This window comes from Malus domestica, chromosome 04 (genome assembly GCF_042453785.1).
Source record: "Malus domestica chromosome 04, GDT2T_hap1".
In the NCBI taxonomy this organism is placed as follows: Eukaryota; Viridiplantae; Streptophyta; class Magnoliopsida; order Rosales; family Rosaceae; genus Malus; species Malus domestica.
Window position 1 is genome coordinate 24,168,747 of NC_091664.1, and position 10,255 is coordinate 24,179,001.

Genomic DNA, 10,255 nt, shown 5'->3' on the forward strand with positions numbered 1-10,255 from the left:
CACGGGAACAAGCAGGGCATACAATCCTTGTCTATGTTCAACAAACAAGGAAAGGAATCTTTTGTCTGATTGTTTCCAAGTTTTAAACCGGCTTGAATTTGAAATGCTATTGCAGGGCCGACCTGGATAGCAGACCCCTCAAATTCTTTTAATTTTTAAGTGAGAGAAATATTCAATGTAGTTTTGGGCTCAAAAATTTTAAACGTACATTACAGGCGCTTCAACGATCACTTTGCGAAGATGTTGGGGAAATCTTCAACCAAAAACATTCAAGCTTCAACTCGAAGATATAAGAAAAAAGAAGAATTCTGCCTTTTTCTTTTCTAGCATGCGCAATTCTAACCCCTTTGATTCATTGCTTAGACATGAAAGGAACATCATCACTTGTGAAAATAGCAAAAAGCGAAGAATGGCATCTTATTCATTCCAGTATATTACAGATTGTTTAGGATTGAGCATAGACCGTTTTATCTCCAAAACTCAACATCCTCTCATACAGTAGCATGAAATTTGTGGACATTTATATATGTACACGCTTTCATTTCGATGTTGGGACGGGTTCGATCCAGTTAATTTGTGGCCAGAAACCAGAAAAGGTCATCAATTTAGAGGAAGCAAAAGCAAAGTCTAATTAATTCAAGTGTGATGAACAATCACCAAGGTGTACTAATTTAACAGTCATCATTTGGCATAAATTTTTAGTTTTTACAGAAGCTGAAGGAAACTGTGGAGGAGCTGTCTTTCCATATCTTTCTCAATCAAAGCAAATTGAGCGATAATATATAAACAGAACTTGACCAGTGCACGAAAAACAGAGCAAACATTTAAAATCAAAGACTCTGTACAAACACACAAAAGAAAAGAGATAATTTTCTCACAAACCAAAGCCAAAACAAGGGAGAACAAACAAAAGAAGCATACAACAACAACAACAAAGCATTTTCCCACTAAATGGGATCGGCTATATGAATCCTAGAACGCCATTACGGTCGATTCTAGGATATAAGATATAATGCATCCATGTCCTTGTTGACTCTTGATCTCGGCTGATTTCGATATTCATAGAAAGCAAACTAGACAGGGTAGAAACGAGGGTGCAAAACCTGTACAAAACAAAACCAACAGATATAAGATATAAAATAACTTCCAAACCTAATTACAACACAAGTTATAAATCAAAATATGAAACCATATTTTATTTGTTGGATCTTACCCTAGGCACAACATGGAGTCCAGCAGCTTGCTCCTCATAAACATTTCAACGTCTCCACCTCTGATTTATGTGAACATGTCTTCGATGAGGACCAATTCTTTCTTCAAGCTGAGGGAGTATCCTCACAATGATTTTATACATAGACCTGTAATACCATTTACTCCATCTCTTGAAAAACACAAGTGACCCAACAGCAACTGCAAAGCCAAATACAAATCCAATTTCGACGCTAATAAGATCCCAATCAATCTCATCTGTAGAATTTGGATGGCTTCCATTTAATGTTGGTGGTGGTAACAGTCCTGCTTTATAATCCACCGTTAGCGGAGGCCCCCATAATCCTTTGTTCCCTGTAAATGAGTAGTTTGGAAATGTTGAAATTTGAGTACCAGCTGGGATCTTGCCGACAAGTTGATTATTCGAGAGATTCAGGACTGCAAGGAAACTAAGGTTTGCCAGCTGTTGTGGGATTTGCCCGCTCAACTTGTTCTGTGACAGGTCCAAGGACTCGAGTTGTCGCATGTTACCAAATGACGATGGGATTTCACCTGTGAAAGCGTTGCTCGACAAGTTGAGAAAATATAAAGATTTCAAAGCTCCCATTTCCTTGGGAATTGACCCACTGAAATTGTTGCATGAGAAGTCAATCAAGGTCAAGACAGATAGAATCTTTGCCAGATCCGTCTTTAAACCTTTGCTTGTAATCGTTATACCAGGCTCATAAGAAATAGCAGGCCCATAAGTAATTACAACCGTTTTGTCATCAGGGGATGTATCCTTAGCACACGTGCAAGAATATTCGCTTCGGATTCTAGAATACTTAGAAGAATATCCGCTTCTTTCATAAGGGATGCTAGAACGCTTAGAAGAATATCCCCTTCCATTATAAGGGAATCTAGAATGCTGATAAGAATATTCCCTTCTTTTATAAGGGATTCTAGAAGCCCTGACTGTCGACGGGAAACCAACATCTCTGCTATCCTTCATTGCTTGCCATGTTGTCAGAGAGAATCCTGGTACTTCACCATTGAAATTGTTGTAAGCTAAGTCTAGGATTTGAAGAACCGGCCAGGTGGCATTGGTCTTCACTGCTGGACATCCAATGCCTCCATAGAAATTGTTGGACCGCAAAGCAAGAACGATCAAGGTGGAGATGTTCTTCAACAAGCATGGGAAGGTGTCTGTTATCTGATTCTCTGCAAGGTTTAAAAATATTAAACTTGTGCACCTGGCTAGAGACTTTGGAAATGGACCTTCAATCTGATTTTGGCTGAGGTCTAGAGCTTCTAATGACTCAGGAAATTCAAGATTAGAAATCATTCCAGTAATGTTGTTTTTCCTGACATTGAGTGTCATGAGTGTGCTCATTGCAGCCAAGCACTGAGGAATCTCACCACTCAGAGAATTATTGGACAAATCAAGAACGATAAGACCACTTGCATTGCATATTGATAATGGAATACTAGAACTGAAATGATTGTCCGAGTAAACCAGATAATCGACATTTGGTGGGACAAATGAAATTGGCCCCTTAAGCTGGTTTGAATGAAGGTCAAGCCTAGACACAGGAGATGTGGAGTTGACGAAAGGACCTTCGAGACTTTCCAAGGCATTATAAGAAACATCTAGGTAATCAAGAGAATCAAGCTTCCATATCCAATTGGGTAGCTGGCCTTCAATTTGGTTTTCCGAAAGGTCCAACTTTTTTAAATAGGTTTGATTTCTCAAGAAAACTGGGAATGTTCTCAACTTGTTGGAATCTAAACTGAAATTAGCAATTCGAGGAAATGAAGAGTACGAGGAATTGCTGCCATTGTATAAAACCAGCAAGCTATTGTGCGAAAGATGAATCTCCGTCAGATACGGCAGCTGATGAGGACCATTAAAAGGAAAGGCACTGAAATTATTTGAAGAAAGAGTGAGGGTTTGAAGCGCTCGAAAATTAAAGATAGACACGGGTACTGGTCCTTCCAAATAGTTGAAACTCAAATCAATGAAAGTAACTAAACTAGAAGAGACGTTAAAAATTTCAGGGAGTTGCCCAGAGAAATTATTATTGGAAAGTTGCAAGCCCTGCAACAAGGGAAGAGAAAACAGAGATGACGGAATGCTCCCCAATAGTTGATTGTCGTACAACCGGAGATTTACCAGATTAATAAGGTTTTCCCAGTGAATAGAACTAATTGGACCATTAAACATGTTTGATGACAGGTCCAAATAAACCAATTTCGTTAGGTTTCCGATTGACTTTGGGATTGATCCAGTGAAATTGCATTCGAAAAGGTCTAGTGTGGACAACATGTTGAGGTTGCCAATAGAGTCATGCAATAACCCTGAAAAGTTTGTCTGGCTTAAAATCAGGGATCGAAGAGATCCATTCTTGGGAAATTCTGGCAAGGAACCATGAAGTTCCGGATTAAGGGAAAGGTCAAGAGTTTGTAGAGTAGGTACCTGAAAGATCTGCTTCGGAAATGTTCCACGTAACCCACAATCACGTAGACTCAAGGTAGTCAACTTTGAAAACTTGGCAAAGAACCCTGGAACCGGAGCAGAGATATTGTTTCCGTCCAATTTCAACACCGTTAGGTTTGAAAAGTTGGAAAAGAATTCTGGAATTGGACCGGAGATATTGTTTCTGTCCAAGTTCAACACCGTCAGGTTTGAAAAGTTGGAAAAGAATTCTAGAATCGGACCGGAGATGTGTTGGCTGCTAATGTCAAGACCAACAACACGCCCGTTGCTACTGCAAGTAACACCGAGCCAAGAACAACAGTCTGTACTTGAATCCCACGATACAAACTTGGAAGAAACCGGAGAATATCCGATTGAGAGGTTTTTCTTCAAATGGAGCAATGACAGTTGCTGGTCTTTGAGACACTGGCTGTAGACTCCAGTTGTGACATTATGACAGATAGTGAAGAACAACAGGAGGACAAAAGATTGTAAAGTTTTCATTTTTGCTAGCAGAGTAAGGAAAGCGTATGATGAACAACTGAGGGATTGGTGTGGTGGCTTTAAATTATTTTTCGTCGCTGCAGATTTGGCTTCAAGTCTTGGTCTATTTCTTCTTTTTACTTTAATCCCACTTTTTATCCCGTTGAAGCCTTGGTCTTGGTCTATTTCTTCTTTATACTGTGATTAGCGAATGCGACTGCACAAACTTTTTATCCCGTTGAAGCCTTGGTCTTGGTCTATTTCTTCTTTATACTGTGATTAGTGAATGCGACTGCACACACTTTTTATCCCTTTATCTATTTCTTCTTTTTTGACTTGCAGATTTTGAAGTCTTGGTGTTGGAACCCTCAGTCCCACATCGGACAGAGGGAGAAGAGAAGAGTGCTTTAAATAGAAATACCCCTCTCTAACTAACATCGATGTCTTTTGTGAGAAAACCCCACACCTGAGGATTGTGCAGGTGGTTAAGTGGGGACAGTATCGGTGTTGTTAGAGTGGGCCCTCGGCCCGTCGACCTGAAAATTTCCACATGGTATCAGAGCCAGGAGGCGGGCCCGTACTGCCACGTGATTGGGTGGGTCCCCTTTGGCCCCGCGCGATTGTCCACGTAGGCCAAAGATGCCACGTGTTTGGGTGGGTCCCCATTGGCCCCGCGTGATTGGGTGAGTCCCGACATGGCTCCACGTGGTTGCCGATGTGTGGAAATTCACGTGTGACCCATAAGTGGGGTCTCACGTGCGGGGGAGTGTTGGAACCCCCAGTCCCACATCGGACAGAGGGAGAAGAGAAGAGTGCTTTAAATATAACTAACATCGAAGCCTTTTACCTGAGGATTGTGCAGGTGGTTAAATGGGAACAGCGTGATTGGGTGAGTCCCGACATGGCTTCACGTGGTTGCCGATGTGTGGAAATTCACGTGTGACCCATAAGTGGGGTCTCACGTGCGGGGGAGTGTTGGAACCCCCAGTCCCACATCGGACAGAGGGAGAAGAGAAGAGTGCTTTAAATATAACTAACATCGAAGCCTTTTACCTGAGGATTGTGCAGGTGGTTAAATGGGAACAGTATCGGTGTTGTTAGAGTGGACCCTCGGCCCGTCGACCTGAAAATTTCCACACTTGGTCTTTTTCTTTTTCTTTTAACTGTAACCAGTAATATTAAAACATTGCAGAGATGAATTAGACAATGATGTGCCTTTAATATCGTGGATAAATCTTCCACGGGATAATTTTTGTTGGCTTGACTTGCTTCCTTTGAAGTCTTTCCCCCATCTTTCCGATGGAGTAGGTGTGAACTGAGATAGGTGTAGGGCCGGGGAATACAGTGTTAGGTAGGTAAGTTGCTTCTACGGTTTGGCAGGACTACAGTAGGAGAGAGATTCTATCTTACAAACAGTTTACATGGCGAGAGAGATAGAAAGAAGATTATATCAAAATTGTAGGAACGAGGGATTTCCATATGATACCTACTACGATCGTTTCAATCATTGATAATAAGGAAAACTTATGAAAATGACTTGAAAACTTTGAGTTTTAATGATAAGGACAAAATAAAGGGTAAAGTGAATAGTACCAGGATTGACTTTTTAGTGTAAAAATGTGGTTTTTCGTTAAAGTGAACAATATCGGGAGCTTTTCGGTAAAGTTCCCTTGATAATATTGGGTCACCCAAAGTTTCTGAAGTTGAAGTTGAAATAGCGTTGCCACTACAACGCATTCGTCGACAGCAGGTGTAAAGAATTCAATGTAGTTTTGGGTTAGGTCATACTAGAAAATGTGCCCGCGCTTCGCTGCGGGGATTGAATATATTAGTTGGAACAGGAATGAATAGTTTCTACATAAGAGTAACAAAATTTACGGTACAGTACCCAAGAACCAATAAAAGAAACATTCATTTGCAGGTCGTATTGTGCCAATAATATCATACTCATAGTTTCAAGTAATCAGACCATTCCATGCAGGGAAAAACAAAGAAAAAGGTGTACTAATTTAACAGTCATCATTTGGCATAAATTTTTAGTTTTTACAGAAGCTGAAAGAAACTGTGGAGGAGCTGTCTTTTCATATCTTTCTCAATCAAAGCAAATTGAGCGATAAACAGAACTTGACCAGTGCACGAAAAACAGAGCAAACATTTAAAATCAAAGACTGTACAAACACACAAAAGAAAAGAGATAATTTTCTCACAAACAAAAGCCAAAACAAGGGAGAACAAACAAAAGAAGCATACAACAATAACAAAGCATTTTCCTACTAAATAGGGTCGGCTATATGAATCCTAGAACGTCATTACGGTCGATTCTAGGATATAAGATATAATGCATCACAAATTCAAACAACATAACCCCTTTTCCTTGCTCATGTGTTTTGAGTGTCCATCCTAGAAAGGTGTTAAAATGGAATTCAAAATGCGTGCATAAGGCATTGGTTAGTAGGCTTGTTCTTTTCGTTTTTTAAGAAACCTCGACAGTACAAGGAAAATTTATTAACCATAATGCAGAAAGATACAAAATAACTTCCAAACCTAATTACAACACAAGCTATAAATCAAAATGCGAAACCATATTTTATTTGTTGCATCTTACCCTAGGCACAACATGGAGTCCAGCTACTTGCTCCTCATAAACATTTCAACGTCTCCACCTCTTATTTATGTGAATATGTCTTCGATGAGGACCAATTCTTTCTTCAAGCTGAGGGAATATCCTCACAAGGATTTTATACATAGACCTATAATACCATTTACTCCATCTCTTGAAGAACACAAGTGACCCAACGGCAACTGCAAAGCCAAATACAAATCCAATTTCGACACTAATAAGATCCCAATCAATCTCATCTGTAGAATATGGATGGCTTCCATTTGATGTTTGTGGTGGTGACAGTCCTGCTTTATTATCCATCGTCAGCGGAGGCCCCCATAATCCTTTGTTCCCTGTAAATGAGTCTCTTGGAAATGTTGAAATTTGAGTACCAGCTGGGATCTTGCCGACAAGTTGATTATTCGAGAGATTCAGAACTGCAAGGAAATTAAGCTTTGCCAGTTGTTCTGGGATTTGCCCGCTCAGCTTGTTCTGTGACAGGTCCAAGGACTCGAGTTGTCGCATGTTACCAAATGACGATGGGATTTCACCTGTGAAAGCGTTACTTGACAAGTTGAGAAAATATAAAGATTTCAAATCTCCCATTTCCTTGGGTATTGGCCCACTGAAATTGTTGCATGAGAAGTCAATCAAAGTCAAGATGGTAAGAATCTTTGCCAGATCACACTTTAAACCTTTGCTTGTAATCGTCATAGCAGGCTCATAAGAAATAGTAGGCTGATAAGAAATTACTACAACCGCTTTGTTAAAAGGGGATGTAACAAACCCATAAGAATATTCCCTTCTTTTATAAGGGTTTCTAGAAACATTGACTGTCGACGGGAAACCAATATCTGTGTTATCCTTCATTGCTTGCCATGTTGTCAGAGAGAATCCTGGTACTTCACCATTGAAATTATTGTAAGCTAAGTCTACGATTTGAAGAACCGGCCAAGCGGCATGGGTCTTCACTACTGGACATCCAATGCCTCCATAGAAATTGTTGGACCTCAAAGCAAGAACCATCAAGGTGGAGATATTCTTCAACAAGCATGGGAAGGTGTCTGTTATATGATTCTCTGCAAGGTTTAAAAATATTAAACTTGTGCACCTGGCTAGAGACTTTGGAAATTGACCTTCAATCTGATTTTGGCTGAGGTCTAGAGCTTCTAATGACTCAGGAAATTCAAGATTAGAAATCATTCCAGTAATGTTGTTTTTCCTGACATTAAGTATCATGAGTGTGCTCATTGCAGCCAAGCACTGGGGAATCTCACCACTCAGAGAATTACTGGACAAATCAAGAGTGCGAAGACCACTTGCGTTGCATATTGATACTGGAATACTAGAACTGAAATGATTGTTTGAGTAACCCAGATATTCGGCATGTGGTGGGACAATTGAAATTGGCCCCTTAAGCTGGTTTGAATGAAGGTCAAGCTCAGACACATGAGATGTGGAGTTGATGAAAGGACCTTCGAGACTTTCCAAGGCATTATTAGAAACATTTAGGTAATCAAGAGAATCGAGCTTCCATATCCAATTGGGTAGCTGGCCTTGAATTTGGTTGTTCGAAAGGTCCAACTCTGTTAAATAGGTTTGATTTCTCAAGAAAACTGGGAATGTTCTCAACTTGTTAGAAACTAAATTGAAATAAACAATTTGAGGAAATGAAGAGTATGAGGAATTGCTGCCATTGTATAAAACCAGCAAGCTATTGTGCGAAAGATCAATCTCCGCCAGATTTGGCAGCTGATGAGGACCATTAAAAGGAAAGGCACTGAAATTGTTTGAAGAAAGAGTGAGGGTTTCAAGCCCTCGAAAATTAAAGATAGACACGGGTACTGGTCCTTCCAAATTATTGAAACTCAAATCAATTAAAGCAACTAAACTGGAAGAGACGTTAAAAATTTCAAGGAGTTGCCCGGAGAAATTATTATTGGAAAGTACTAAGTACGGCAACAAGGGAAGAGAAAACAGAGACGACGGAATGCTCCCCACCAGTTGATTGTCGTACAAACAGAGATTTACCAGATTAATAAGGTTTTCCCAGTGAATAGAACTAATTGGACCATTAAACATGTTTGATGACAGGAGTAAATTAACCAATTTCGTTAGGTTTCCGATTGACTTTGGGATTGATCCAGTGAAATTGCATCCGGAAAGGTCTAGTGTTGACAACATGTTGAGGTTGCCAATAGAGTCGTGCAATAACCCTGAAAAGCTTGTCCCGCTTAAAATCAAGGATCGAAGAGATCCATTCTTGGGAAATTCTGGCAAGGAACCATGAAGTTCCGTATTAGAGGAAAGGTCAAGAGTTTGTAGAGTAGGTACCTGAAAGATCTGCTTCGGAAATGTTCCACGTAACCCACAGTCACGTAGACTCAAGGTAGTCAACTTTGAAAAATTGGCAAAGAATCCTGGAACCGGAGCAGAGATATTGTTTTCGTCCAAGTTCAACACTGTCAGGTTTGAAAACTTGGCAAAGAATCCTGGAATCGGACCGGAGATATTGTTGCGAAAACCACCCAATTGAATCACGGATAGAGACTGAAGCTTAGTGAGGGATTGATCGATAGGACCTGAAATAGTAGTTTGCGACAAGCTCAACACCCTTAGGTTTGGCAGCGAAGATGATATCGCTTGGCACCAATGACTCCCCTCTGCTGATAGGTCTGCACCGTCAAGATGAAGCTCTGTAAGCTCTGTGAGGTTCTGAAAGAGCATGCTGAACTTCGGGCTTTCAAGTGGCTTGCTGGCCCAGTTATAGTAACTTTGAGAAATATCAAGGACCTCCAACCTTGTCAAGTGTGAAATCTCAACGGGAATTTTCCGGACACAATCATTTGATAAATTTAGATACCTCAAGTTTGTCAGCTTTCCAATTGCAGATGGAATGCAAAAGCCTTCGACAAAAGTGTTATCGGCCAAGTTGAGGCTTTGAAGATGCTGAAGATCGAAGAGACTGCTTGAGCTGTCAATGCCACCCGAGATGTGCTGGCAGCTAATGTCCAGACCAACAACACGCCCGTTGCTACTGCAAGTAACACCGACCCAAGAACAACAGTCTGTACTTGAATCCCACGATACAAACTTGGAAGAAACCGGAGAACCATCATCATGAAACGTGAGGTTTTTCTTCAAATGGAGCAATGACAGTTGCTGGTCTTTGAGACACTGGCTGTAGACTCCAGTTGCGACATTATGACAGATAGTGAAGAAGAATAGGAGGACAAAAGATTGTAAAGTTTTCATTTTTGCTAGTGGAGTAAGGAAAGTGTTAGATGAAGAACTGAGGGATTGGTGTGGTGGCTTTAAATTATTTTTCGTCGCTGCAGATTTGGCTTGAAGTCTTGGTCTATTTCTTCTTTTTACTTCAATCCCACTTTTTATCCCATTGAAGTCTTGTTCTTGGTCTATTTCTTCTTTATACTGTGATTAGTGAATGCGTCTGCACACACTTTTTATGCCTTTGAAGTCTTCTTGACTTGTAGACTCTGAAGTCT

At 40.4% G+C, this 10,255-nt stretch overlaps 2 protein-coding genes across 4 annotated transcripts; both read right to left on the reverse strand.

Annotated features, from left to right (window-relative positions):
- Positions 1-664: 664 nt before the first annotated feature.
- LOC103408632 (receptor-like protein 54) lies at positions 665-4,316 on the reverse strand. Of its 3 annotated transcripts, none has more exons than XM_070820674.1 (3): positions 3,665-4,316; positions 1,214-3,559; positions 665-1,103 (listed from the first exon to the last, which is right to left on the reverse strand). In XM_070820674.1, the coding sequence occupies exons 1-2, from the start codon at positions 4,166-4,168 to the stop codon at positions 1,259-1,261; spliced, it is 2,805 nt and encodes a 934-aa protein (XP_070676775.1). In that variant the 5' UTR covers positions 4,169-4,316; the 3' UTR covers positions 665-1,103; positions 1,214-1,258. The 3 variants fall into 3 exon arrangements, with proteins under 3 accessions (XP_070676775.1, XP_070676776.1, XP_028957107.1); XM_070820675.1 differs by having other exon boundaries at positions 1,214-3,546; positions 3,665-4,185; XM_029101274.2 differs by having other exon boundaries at positions 1,214-4,315.
- A 2,481-nt stretch (positions 4,317-6,797) lies between these two features.
- Positions 6,798-10,004, reverse strand: LOC114824518 (receptor-like protein 54). The gene has a single exon (XM_070820252.1). The coding sequence runs from the start codon at positions 10,002-10,004 to the stop codon at positions 6,798-6,800; it is 3,207 nt and encodes a 1,068-aa protein (XP_070676353.1).
- Positions 10,005-10,255: the final 251 nt, after the last annotated feature.

Bases quoted from the DNA above. Each gene is read 5' to 3' on its own strand.
- LOC103408632 (XM_029101274.2), bottom strand. From the start codon at position 4,168: ATGAAAACTTTACAATCTTTTGTCCTCCTGTTGTTCTTCACTATCTGT.
- LOC114824518 (XM_070820252.1), bottom strand. From the start codon at position 10,004: ATGAAAACTTTACAATCTTTTGTCCTCCTATTCTTCTTCACTATCTGT.